Source organism: Sminthopsis crassicaudata, chromosome 4 (assembly GCF_048593235.1).
Source record: "Sminthopsis crassicaudata isolate SCR6 chromosome 4, ASM4859323v1, whole genome shotgun sequence".
Taxonomy (NCBI): domain Eukaryota; kingdom Metazoa; phylum Chordata; class Mammalia; order Dasyuromorphia; family Dasyuridae; genus Sminthopsis; species Sminthopsis crassicaudata.
The window spans coordinates 293,648,230-293,661,627 of NC_133620.1; the positions used below are offsets into that span (position 1 = coordinate 293,648,230).

The 13,398-nt window shown below is 42.6% G+C and overlaps 1 protein-coding gene across 6 annotated transcripts; it reads left to right on the forward strand.

Moving 5' to 3' along the window:
• Positions 1 to 1,472: 1,472 nt before the first annotated feature.
• Positions 1,473 to 6,452, forward strand: LOC141566671 (histone H4). Of its 6 annotated transcripts, none has more exons than XM_074311537.1 (3): positions 1,473 to 1,954; positions 3,520 to 4,625; positions 4,730 to 6,452. In XM_074311537.1, exon 1 carries the CDS (start codon positions 1,524 to 1,526, stop codon positions 1,833 to 1,835), a length of 312 nt encoding a protein of 103 aa, XP_074167638.1. In that variant the 5' UTR covers positions 1,473 to 1,523; the 3' UTR covers positions 1,836 to 1,954; positions 3,520 to 4,625; positions 4,730 to 6,452. The 6 variants fall into 6 exon arrangements, with proteins under 6 accessions (XP_074167638.1, XP_074167639.1, XP_074167643.1 ...); XM_074311538.1 differs by having other exon boundaries at positions 3,520 to 3,667; positions 4,445 to 6,452; XM_074311542.1 differs by having other exon boundaries at positions 3,520 to 3,667.
• Positions 6,453 to 13,398: the final 6,946 nt, after the last annotated feature.

Here is a 13,398-nt window from a genome sequence, read left to right on the forward strand (position 1 = left end):
CAGATCAATCCCACTGAACCAGGCTAAATTAGATAATTATTGTCTTTATCAATTTCAGTGATTAGCACCTTGTAAGAATCCTAACGCAAACGTCTCTTAATTTCCCACCCGACGGCCCTCTTCTGAATTTCTCTGTCCCATTTGGAGCTGGGTATCCCCTCCTCACTCCTCCTGGTCCCGCCTCCCCCTTCCCACCCCCACGCCCAATTTCACCTATTGGGGGATTATGTTACTTGTTAGAGGGGGGCAGGGAGGGGCCGGAAGGAAGGAAAACACACTTCTTAAGGGCTTCTTTTGGCTCTTCTTTGTACCCCAAAGCTGAGCCTGACACGCAGTAAGCACAATCAAGAAAATAACTTTTATTTATTAATAAAATTCAAGCACTTGCCTGAGTGATTGATGGATTCACTTTACTATGAAATCCGGAGAAGAGGAGCCATTGTGATTCCCGGTTTACAAGGTTCACGGCTTTCCAGTACGCCCGGCCGCTAGGTGGCGCAATGGATGGAATGCCAGGCCAGAAGTCAGGAAGGCCTCAGTTCAAATACGGCGCTCGGTGCTTATGGGCTGTGTGTCCTTAGGCAAGTCACATGACCGTACTTCTCTCCCTTTCCTCTTCGGTAAAAATGAGCTGAAGGAGCAAATGGCAAACTACTCCGGTATCTTTGTCAAAAACATCTCAAAAGGGGTCCCGGAGAGTCGGACACGCCTGAAAAGTGACTATCCAACAGTCCGGTAGAGTGGCTGTTTGTTTCCTTTTAGTTAGGGGTGTTTGGATATAGGGTGGAGCGTCCTTAAGTTTTCCAGATACTGGGCAGTCCGGCGAAATGTATGCACGCCTCAGAGTAATGCTTTCAAGTACACAAAGGAAAATAGGATTACAAGGGAAACCGATTAAATAGAAGTGCAGTTGTCAAAGGGCTCAAAGAAAAAAAAAAAAAAAAGCCAAGGACCCCCAGATTAATAACCCCTGCTTTCAAGTATAAATTGCATGTAAAGGCAACCTGATGCTCCTTTCCTCCTTCCCTCCCCTCCCCCCCCATCTCCGCAACATATTCCAACGACTGGAAATTTAAACTTTTCACACTAGGATGTAAAACCACGACATGATATGGCGCGTAACCCGACAAGGGGGTGGGGGCGCCCCGGCAAGACTAGCCAAATGACGAACTGATTGAACTAAAGTCAACGCCTGTCAACACTTTGCAAGAATGGCTTCCGAGTTTAGAATGGAAAATGAGAAGCTAAATCTAGTGTTTCTGAAAAGAATCACCCGCCGTTCCTGGTAAAGAAATAAAAAAAGAATTGAGTAAAAGGGGAGCGCTGGCTCTTCGGGATTGTCTCTCTGCTCCTTCCTGTCCTATGAGAAGGAAGCCGAGGTCCAAGGGGAGGCGGAGCCTCAGAGTCAATTTCCCACCGCCCTCTTGCTGTTTTCAAAGAGGTCCGCACGAACCTTATATAAAGAGGTCGCGCAGCCCGCTTCCAACTGTCAGGCTTTCAGTGTCCGAACGTTACTCTCAGCCATGTCCGGTCGTGGTAAAGGCGGCAAGGGGCTGGGGAAAGGCGGTGCCAAGCGGCACAGGAAAGTGCTGCGGGATAACATCCAGGGCATCACCAAGCCTGCCATTCGGCGTTTGGCTCGGCGAGGGGGCGTCAAGCGTATCTCGGGGCTGATCTACGAGGAGACCCGTGGGGTGCTGAAGGTGTTTCTGGAGAACGTGATCCGTGACGCCGTCACTTACACTGAGCACGCCAAGAGGAAGACAGTCACGGCCATGGACGTGGTCTACGCTCTCAAGCGCCAGGGCCGCACTCTGTATGGCTTCGGCGGCTGAGCGCTTCTGCCGGGGTCGAACACTGTCCGCTTCTCGTTCCCCAAAGGCCCTTTTCAGGGCCACCCACTCTCTCACTTAAGGGGAGCTGTGCCTCGTTTTCTTACTCGAAGCGGGAAGGGGTGAGTTCCACTATCCTAGCTGGTGGGGGGGGGGAGAGGTGGAGGAGGGGGGGGGATGGCTTTGAGTGGTTGGAGTCTGCTTGTCCTTGTGAACCTACTCCAGTGGAACGAGTCCCCGCGACTTTACGAGCCGTGGCTCTGAAATGCTGGCCCCGGCCTGGTTTGGGGAGGAGGTGAACTCCCCTTGTGAACTGGCTCTCGGCCTCTCTCGGGGCGCATCCATGCCAATCATTAACCCTCCTGGCAACTGATTCATAAATCAGTCTCTTTCTAATAGATCCAATTCCCAACAGTGAGAAGTGACTCCTCCCACTGCCTCTAACATGCTTAAAAGCCACAGTGAGCGTAAAATGAAAAGTAAATCGTGTGAATTGTGTACCCTGACAATGTCAGAAGATGGAGAGACGAGATTCTGCCACTTTTTATATCGCCGCCTATGCTGGTTGTAGAGATCTCACACAGTGCCACACTCTGACCTGTGCAACTGAGCTCCCGGGTTCGTGTGGAAATAAAGTCCCCAGTTTTGCAGTCTCCGGTAGAGAAGTAGAGATGGGGAAAGTTTTCAAGCCAAACAAAACCTGTCACACTCTCAGAGGACTCCTCCAGGCGGACTTTCTATCTAGAGCATCCCAGGCCCTGCACCGCCCTGCACGGCCCTGCACGGTCCTGCACCACCCTGCACTTATCCTTTACCACCGAGTCTCCTCCTGCCAAATCCTTAAGGGCTGCAAAAGGCCCTGAGAGAGGAGAGCATTACTCCTAAGGGTACAGGTCAGGAAAAATGTTACTGCCCAAAAGGTGGGCAGTGCCCTGGGAGAGATGTGGATTCCAAGAACGGCTCTCCCACCCCACTGACTATTGGGCAAAGCTGTCCTCACTCATGCTGGTTAGATTCTCCTGATTCCTCCTAGTTCCCTCAGGCACCTTACAAATGTTGCCCTCTTCTACTATCCAAATCCTCTAATCCCGCCCAGGGAAGCTCTTGGTGCTACCCACCACAATCCTTTGGATTATTCCAGCCCACACTCTGTGAGTGAGTCCTGCTCACACAGTCCCTTGCTTATAGTAACTCCATGAGGGTAAAAATAACTATCTAGCCCTAAACTGTTATCAGTGGAACTTGCTATTTGAGATAATATCTCTTGGGACTGTAACTGAGAATGGCTTTGAGTTTTGAATGCAGGTATGATTGTCTGGTGGATCACTAAATCAGTAACCCACCATTTGAGAAACGCCACAAGCTACTCGGAAGGATGTGATCCTGAACTACTACAGGTGGAAGTCTATCTGGGCAAAAGGTGCCAGAGACAATCTTTGGCCTTGCCTAAATTGGCTCAGTTTCCTCATTGTGTTCCTTTGAACAGGGATGTTTTCCATCCGATCATTCCTGAGTCTGGCTATGAGGTTTTGGAATTGTTGTCAGAGGTGACTCCCAGCTGAAGTCAAACCCAGCTCAGGATGCTTTATCCTGCCACATATGTGCCCTTAGGCTTGGGCCCCAAGGACCAGTTTGATGCTGTTAGAATCAGGCCCCAGCTTTTTTTTTTTTTTTTTTTCTCCCATAGCAAATTTCTCGCCAGGGGTCAATAGAAGACACAGGCGCGATGCAAGCATTAAGAAGACTTTACTGTTTCAGTCTGAATACATAGTCCTTCCATATCCCAAACGATTGGGGGAACTGGTCCTCGGGTAGTCATCTGCCTGTTACTAGATGTACATATGTCTGTGTGAAATAAGGTCCTTCTGGGTGTCGGCTAATGATACAACTGTTATTCTGTGGGATTAAATTGAAGCTAAATTGGAAATCTCTTCAGTGTGGTATCTTTCAGAAGAGAATTTTAGGACAATCAGTTGTCTTAGAGGGAGGTAACTTATGGAATATTTTGAGTTCCATCCATGGAAAAGTTAATTTTATTCTGGCTTATAACTTCTGTTTGCGCCCAGTATCCTTCGATAAAAACAAACAAAGAAACCACAGTTTTTTTCCCTTACACACAACCTGTGTACACAAACCTGTGTAATGTTTTACTTAAATACTTAAGTACCCTCCCACCCCTTTTATTATAGTTAGACTATAGTTAGACATGCCTCTTTTAACTACATTCATTTGTGTCACCTTGAACCTAGGGGTGGAAAGTCTCTTTCTGCAAGAGGGTTGTGACATGTTTTCGTGTATAGGACTGAATCCTCAATAGCCTGCGATGCTCCTAAAGGAATTGGGAACAGAATAGAAACTTTTGGGAAAGCAACAAGACCGCACAGTCCCGTATGTTAAATGTTAGTGATTTTAATGGGACATGAAAAGACTTAAAAGTTCCAGGTAAACTCTGGGTTCCTACTTTGGTGCGCCCCCTCTTAGCTCTGGTATTGATTAGAACTGTGAGGTCTGAGCTAGTTTTCACAACATAAGCCAGTTAGGGGCGCAAGAAAATTTGAGAGGCTGTGCCAGCTTGTATCGACTTGTTGCATCTCTCTTGTAAACGATTTTAGCAGGGACATCTGATGAGCCTCTGCAAGTATCCTGAAGACGAACAATTCTACAGATGAGCTGCCCTTGAGGACAAGACAATTTCCAGAGTGCCCCATGGAAAGATATTCCAGAGGCCAAACGAGGACGGGGCATGTCTGAATTCCAGGACGAAATAAATGAACATTGGTAGTGGGATCAAAGGTCATTGTTGTACTACCAAATGCCAGGTGGAAAGAAGTAACAGCTGTGGTAATTTTCTTACTGGTCCTCTTATTTAACTACCTGTGCTTATATTGTTTTTGTAGTTTGTGCTTACATTCATCCTGACTTATCCCAAAAGGCCCTAAAAAACCCAGTGGAGAACTGCCCCAGGGACCTTGCAGAAGATGCTAAGAAAGAATGTATGGGTGGCTTCCAGAGGTGGAGTGTGGGGTTCTGCTTGGTAAAAGCCATGACAAGGACTTCAGAGATGGAATGTGGAGTCCCTTGCTGGGATGAAAACGATACCAAGAGGAGTGAAAGCTGTTACAAGGACACAGTGTCTAGCAAATAACCTTGTGTGTGTCTGGGAACTTACCAGCCCATAGCCCTGAGCGTCTGAACATCTAGTCACCTGGGCTGGCCTTGCACCCAGGTTCCAGAACCAGAGCCAGCTCCCAAGCACTAACTCAAAACTTGAACCAAACTGCATTGAGGTATGCATGATGTCGATAGCCCCTCCTACCTTTGTCTTATTTCTATAATCACCATGGAACTTTGGGGGGTCTTTTTTCGAGATTCACTGAATAATATGGCTGCCACCTCAGACTACATGGCAGGGATCAGAGACCCTCAGTCACTCCAGACAAGCCCCTATGTAAGTAACCCAGATGATTATTGAAAGACTTTCATAATAATTCTGGAGCTCCCAGACCTTTCCTTCAATATCAATTGGTTGAGGGTGGGGGAAGCTCGGAATTCCTTTGGTTGTGGGACCCCACAGCATTTAGACAGATCCAGACTGCTTGCCTTTTGTGAATGGAAGATGCCCTACCACTTGTTAGGGTGAGAATAACTGTGTCTAGGAGTAGCTGACATGCTTTACTATTTCTCTTCACTGTGAGCCAACTTGCCCTTTTGGATGAGATGGCAATTCCATTTAACCTTTGCAGTGGCAAGGATGTGTATGGGGGATTTCTGTAGGGGAATAAGGACTCTGGAGAAATTTCCTGGATCTCTGTGGGGATCCCCTATTATTGTGGGGACCCCTAGGGCAGAGGCATCAAACTCTCTGCCAGAAGTGTCACATGTTGGCCACAAGAGAACCAGAATAAATGTAATTGGGAAATGTTTTACAAATTAAATTAAAAATACATTACAACATAGACAATGCTAATTTGTGGTTTTCCAAATCAATAGGTAGCCAGTATTTCTATTTGACTGTGATACCGCAGCCCTAGAGAAAATGGGTATCCCCTTTATAGAAAGGAACGCTTTTTTTGTCCAGACCCCAATTGTATGGCCTTGTGCACTGAGAGAAATAATTCATTTGGACCCTGTTCTATCCCATTCGGTATTAATCAATTTGATAGGATCATACCAAGTTCTGTATATTAGCCCTCAGACCTGTGAGCTACAGATTCAAAGTTTACTTGCTTAACTATGGGAAGCCCCTCCCCCGCCTTGTTTTTGCCTTGTCATGGTGACCAAGCCCAGCATGGCAGAGATCACAACTACAAGAGAAGTCTCCCCAAAAGATTTTTGTAACTCCAGACCTATCATTTGTCCAAGAGGAGCAGGGGACCATCTTATGACCACTTAGGTCACTGACTGCTCACACAGACTGACTTGACCCAACTTGGGACCCTGCTGGTAGTCATATTTTAGCCTATGTTAACCAATGAAATCACCATTCCATATTTAACATAACTATAACTCTATAAAAGTTTAGCCCTAAGGGGAGATGGCATCTCAGATCATGAGGAAGATCTGAGGTCCACTTCATCGGAGGGGACCATGGACCCTTCAATAAAGTGCCATTGTCTCACACCTCTGCTTCAGTCTCTCTTATTGTAGATGGGATAATTTTAATCTCCACAGTAATCTTCCACCCAGGACACATTTTTTCATCTGAAGGAAAGGGATAACACCTTGTCACCCCCACATCCTAAATCTCTGTGGAAAGAGCTCCATATAGTTTGGAAAGCTGAGTGTGGATCTGGTTTCCTTCAGAGACAGGAAGCTACCTTTCTTCCCCTTTCTTTACTCTTCCTTTTGCTTGTGGTTTGAGAAAGCCCCTAAAGTTATTGTGTCCTGTTTCTCCTCTCCACCCCTCTACCCATCTCCTCTCCCCCTACCCACCCAAGATGATCTTCTGATTTATTTCTGCCTCCTTATTCTCTTTCTTAAAATAAAGGCAATGAGCAGCCGGTGTTTTTCCCCAGATCAACCCTTAGGCCTAGCAGACCTGAAAATGTCTTTCCTGTATTCTGAGATAATTAAACTAATTATTAATTATATAATTAATTAAATTAATTATTGATTTAGAATTAGCTGAAAACTGTACTTATGGCGCCTGAGACCGCTACACTGAGGTATTAGCCCCATGGATTACCCATCTAGGTGCATGTCAAATAATATCGAATTATATGTGTGTATATATATATTTCAATATTTGATTCAATTCAACAAATATTTATAAAGCACCTTCTATTTGCCAACTACTGTGCCAGTAATGGAGGGAGATTTAAAAAAAAAAAAAAAAAGTTAAACTAAACTTCCAGCAAAGTGAATTTTGGAATAATCTGGGAGATCCTTCACTTGATGGACTGGAACTGCAGCTGAACGTGTACTCTGGCTCTTTGCTTGGCAATGTGAGCCTTGCTTGGATAGCACAGGGAACTCTTTAATCAATCCCAGTCCAAAGATGAATGGCAAGTGATGTTGAGGAGAACAGAGGAGAAGTTAACCTATCTATTCATCTGAGTTAATCATTGCATTTACTGATCTACTGGGTTGCAGTAAGGGTAATAGGAAGGAAGTCTCTGAAAGTTGCATATATTGTGAGAGTAGGAGTAAGAATGAAAATTATTTTTTGTTGTTTGTGTCTTTTTTATTTTTTAAAATAATGGCTTTTTATTTTCAAAATATATGTAAAGATAGTTCTCAGCATTCCCCCTTGCAAAACCTTGTGTTCTAAATTTTTTCTCCCTCTCTTCCCTTCACCCTCTCCCCTAGACAGCAATATATGTTCCACATGTCCAATTCTTATATATATATCCACAATTATTTGTCATGCTGGACAAGAAAAATCAGATTAAAAAGGGGAAAAATGAGAAAGAAAACAAAAACAAGCAAACAACTACAAGAAAGATGAAAATGCATGTTGTAATCCACATTCAGGCCCCACAATAAGCGTGTTTTTAGCTGCTGGGGGCATTCCCTGTCAAGGGAGCTCAGAGAAATTGTCTTTCATATTTTATAACTTTGCAGAACAGGGGAAAAAAAACTTGGATTTAGATCACCCCTTAGGCAAATGAGTCTTTGGTGGGAGAAAGTAATTAGTGAGCTGTAACTGGCATGGGAAGCTACCTTTTTCATTGTCTTCCCATGACAGGTTTGAAAAAAAAACGTTCCTCCCTGGATCAGAGTCAAGAAAGTAACTAGAGAGAAATTCATGCACAAAGGAAAACACAGTGGAAGTGGCTGGGAAATATTTTAAGTGGGAGCCAGGAACAAGTCCTCTCTTCTTCAACACAGACTAGGATCTTTAATATCACAATCATAGTTGGTTGGTTGATTGTTGTCTTCCACTCTCAAAAAGGACCAAAATGACATCACTATGTTATAGTCATATTACAATATGTTGGACTGTGGCTAATCAGACCAATACCAACTCAAGTTAACTACCACTGGTTGGGTGCAAATCATCCCTATGAACATCTGAGGTGTATTTTCTACATCTGCATAGCTCTAGTTTCTTTTGAACTACTTCAATTCTGTTTTGCTCATAGAGCAGAGCACCTTACAGACACAACACGCTGTGCCATTGCATCCCAATCAATCCCAAAGTTCTTCAGAGAGACTCAGATTGTCCTTATATTGCTGCTTCTGAACACCATGTGAGTGCTTGCTTTGTGTGAGTTCTCTTATAAAATAGTCTTTGAGGCAAATATACATTTGGCATTTGAACAACATAGTTGACCCATTTGAATTGCATTCACTGCAATAGAGTTTGAATGCTTGTCAGTTTGGGTCATTGTCTGGCCCGGTGATCTTCATAATCTTCCTAAGATGTCTAATGCAAATGGAAGTTACTCAGTTTCCTGGCACAGAGCAGGAATGTTGTCCAGGTTTCACAGGCAACAAATGCACCTTCATTTTGGTAGTCTGTATTAGACTCTTCTCTCCCACTTTCTTATGGAGCTTCCCAAGCATCAACCTCATTATCATCAATGTATATATATATATATATATATATATATATATATATATATATATATATATATATATATATGCATCCCTGGAAGTGTACTGCCAAGAGAAGCGAACTTACCCCCAGTATAAAACTTCTCCATTTGCTGTAACCAATGGTTTCAGGTATGGATGGTGTAGTGCTGGCTGATGGAGCACCTGTGTTTTCTTGCTGTTAATTGTTAGGCCAAAATTAGCACAAACAGCAGAGAGTCGATCCAAACTTTGTTGCTTCTCAACTTCAGAAGCTGCATGGAGTGCAAACAAAAAATCATGGCCCAACACTCCATTCACTTTAATGTTTTTTTTTTGTTTTTTTTTTTTTTTTTTTTTTTTAGACCTTTCAGATTATGGGTGGGTATATTTAGAACTTTTTTTTATGTATAAAGACTATGTAGTCATTTCACAGATATGTTGGAGAGAGCCTTTCTTCCAGTATGCATGGAACTAGACAGCTCCTGAGTTCCCTTCTGATTCTGAAATTCTGTAATTTTGTAATCTGTGGTTTTAAACAGCTCTCAAAATTTCTTCTGTGCATGTTAGAACTGGTTATCAGACCATTAATGCCCTTATCCCTTTTTTTTTTTTTTTTTTTTTTATTATATATATATATATATTTTATAATATTATCCCTTGTATTCATTTTTCCAAATTACCCCCCCTCCCTCTATTCCCTCCCCCCGACGACAGGCAATACCATACATTTTACATGTGTTACAATATAGTCTAAGTACAATACATGTGTGTGAATATCATTTTCTTGTTGCACAATAAACATTAGAATCCGAAGGTACATGCAACCTGGGCAGACAGATATTAGTGCTAACAATTTTCATTCCCCTCCCAGTGTTTCTTCTCTGGGTGTATCTACCTCTGTCCATCATTGATCAACTGGAAGTGAGTTGGATCTTCTTTATGTTGAAGATTTCCACTTCCATCAGAATACATCCTCATACAGTATTGTTGTTGAAGTGTACAGAGATCTTCTGGTTCTGCTCATTTCACTCAGCATCAGTTGATTTAAGTCTCTCCAACCCTCTCTGTATTCCTCCTGCTGGTCATTTCTTACCGAGCAATAATATTCCATAACTTTCATATACCACAATTTACCCAACCATTCTCCAACTGATGGACATCCATTCATCTTCCAGTTTCTAGCTACAACAAAAAGAGCTGCCACAAACATTTTGGCACATATATGTCTCTTTCCGCTCTTTAGTATTTCTTTGGGATATAATCCCAGTAGTAGCGCTGCTGGGTCAAAGGGTATGCACAGTTTGATAACTTTTTGGGCATAATTCCAGATTGCTCTCCAGAATGGCTGGATTCTTTCACAACTCCACCAGCAATGTATTAGTGTCCCAGTTTCCCCACATCCCCTCCAACATTTGTCATTATTTGTTCCTGTCATCTTAGCCAATCTGACAGGTGTGTAGTGGTATCTCAGAGTGGTCTTAATTTGCATTTCTCTGATCAGTAGTGATTTGGAACACTCTTTCATGTGAGTGGATATAGTTTCAATTTCTTCCTCTGAGAATCACTTTAATGTTTTGACTTGTAGCCTTTTCAAGTTGAGGAGTATACCATTGGTAAGGTAGCTGACCATGATGCTGTGTTTGTCTTCATCTAAGGGATCCTCAGCCCAGCCTGGGATGTTTACTATCACTGTAATGAATGGTTTATTGAAGAGTCTGCCAGAGTCTTTGCTTATAACTAAGTGCTAAACAGATGTTGAATGCATGAAAAAATGATGTATGGAGAAGAGAGACTTTACCTTACTATATTCTCTGCCAACCTATACTTTACTTTGACAAGTGGCATCTCTCCCCAATAAAGTCAATTTACTCCCTTTCCCCATTGGCTTTCTTCCTCTACCCTTAATCAATCAATGAAAAGGCAAAAATAATCCTCTTCCCTCTAGTCCCACAAAAGGAAGGGTCAGATCACACTTTGATCTCACCTACCTCAGAATTTCAAACCTGAAGGAACTTTAGAACTTTTTAGTTCTGCCACCTCATTTTACAAATTGGGAAACTAAATCCCAAGGGAAGTGAACTTAACACAACACTTATTAAGCTTGTACAGTGATTCATTATTTATTTGCTAAGTTTTATTTACTATGCTAATCAGGGTGCTAGACAGGAGAAGAGATACAGATAGGCAGAGATAGCTTATTTAACTATAGTCTCTTTCTGCAAGGAAATCAGAATCCTTCAGGGATGAAAACCTCTTCTGTTCTGCCTGACTTGAACTATTAAAAAATGTGAAACTGGAAGAAGGGAAGAAGTCTATGACAAGTAAAATAGGGTAGCATTCTTAAACCCTTAGGTCTTAACCCAACGCTTTACAGAAAAGGGTAGTTGCCGAGAGAGAGAGAGAGAGAGAGAGAGAGAGAGAGAGAGAGAGAGAGAGAGAGAGAGAGAGAGAGACAGAGAGACAGAGAGAGACAGAGACAGAGAGAGACAGAGAGAAAGAGAGAGGGGAGAGGGAGAGAGTTTTGAGAGATATTTAATGCTACACATAACCTGGAAGAAGATCCAGCAAAGTAGACTGAAAAGAAGTGGTCAGTTAGAAAAAGAACCGGAAGAGAACAGTGCCATGAGATTATAGAGGAAAAAGTATTCAAGAGAAGAAAGTGAATAAAAAGGTCAAGAGAAATTAAGGTGAAGGTGAAGAAAAGGCCCTTAGATCTGGCAATTGAGTGATCACTAGTAACTTTGTAGAGAGCAATTCAGTTGAATGATGAGGTTTGAAGCTAGTCTGAAAAGAGTGAGGGGAAAGGAAATACAGACCAGTGAGAAAATGATCTTCTCAAAGAATTTAACAATTAACAAAAAGAAAGGACAGATCAAGTGTGGATTTTTGTGGCTGGAAGAGAGGTGACTTGTAAGTAAAGGAGTAAGGAAGAGAGATTAAAGACCAATGAGAAAATAGATATCATAAAGGGGGCAATCTGATGGAGAGGATAGGAGAGAATGTGTAATACCTGAGAAACTGAGCCAAGACAGAGGATGGTTTTTAATCTTTTAACGTGGAGAGTTTAATAAGCTAGCTGACTGATGGGACTATCTTCCAAAGCATTTGGTATAGAGTGACTGAGGCACAGCGTTTATATAGGATTTAACTAGCAAAGCAAGTAGGTGATACAGTAGCAAAAAGGATGCAGTTAGGTCATTAGGCAGCTGTTAAATACAAAAATTTTTATTTCTCACAGCCTAAAGCAACAATCCAATTGCATACAATGATGGGAATGGGCTTGGGATCTATACAATGGTGGGAATAACAGGACATACACAATGATGGGAATGGGCTTAAGGGGACCTTCCAGGGTCAGTATTTTCTGAAAACAATGAGTGATATTATCTGTACAAGAACTTCATGGGTGTGATGTCCAAGTAAGCAGAAGAACAGAAATAGGTAAGGTCACTCCAATGTCATGCTTGCCATTTTGATCTAGTGTGTGAGGCTAGCTTCAGGTTCTCATTAGAAACTTACAGGGTGCTCTTTGGTTCAGCAAATTGAATCACTAATGGATGTAAAAAAGTTTGCTTTATCATGAGAAGGGTAACCTCTTCATGTTAGACAGGGATAAAAGAGGACATGGTGGGAAAAGGTACCTGTATGATGTGAGATGAGAAGGAGGTGAAAAAAACAGAGTTCTTGGCCAATGGCCATAATTTTTTTTTTTTTTTTTTTGCTTTGTTTTAGTATAATATGAGTTGGGGGGAGGAGTAGGAGTAGGAGTCATGGGAAATTTGAGGAGGGATGAAAAAGTTTGGAAAAATAACTGTAATGACTGAGAGTGACTCAATTATTGCAGGGTGGACCCAGTTGAGATTATGTAATATAAATTTGTGGTTGACCCAGCTAGCAGGATTACTTGATTTTTTTCCAACTTTGTCCAATAGCACTTGGGCAAGAGCAATCCAAAGCTGGAGATTGGCAGAGCAAAATAATTTGATACAATAAAAGGATAAAAGACTCTAGACATGAGGACAGTATAGAATTGAACTGGTTCACAAAGAGATTTACAATTGGGAAGGGAAAAGCATATAGCCAATGCTGATGTTATAACCTGAGGATTGGAGGGTCATGGTAAGGGTGAAGAACAGGATTTGATGTTGTCTGGTAGAGTGAAAAAAGATTAAGATAAAATAATTTCATGGTTTATGAACTCTGTAGCTGAGGTGTGTGAAGGAGTAGGGCATGGACAATGAATAAGTTGAGGCCCTGGGAGGTTAGGCTGTTTGAGGAAATATCAGTGTGGAAGTAGAAGTTCTCCATATGAAGGCAAAAGTTAAAGGGAAAGACAGAGCCAGGCACTGAACATACTGAGGGAGGAAGGGAGGGAAGGAAGGAAGGAAAGGAAGGAAGGAAGGAAGGAAGGAAGGAAGGAAGGAAGGAAGGAAGGAAGGAAGGAAGGAAGGAAGGAAGGAAGGAAGGAAGGAAGGAAGGAAGGAAGGAAGGAAGGAAGGAAGGAAGGAAGGAAGGAAGGAGGAAGGAAGGAAGGAAGGAAAGAAAG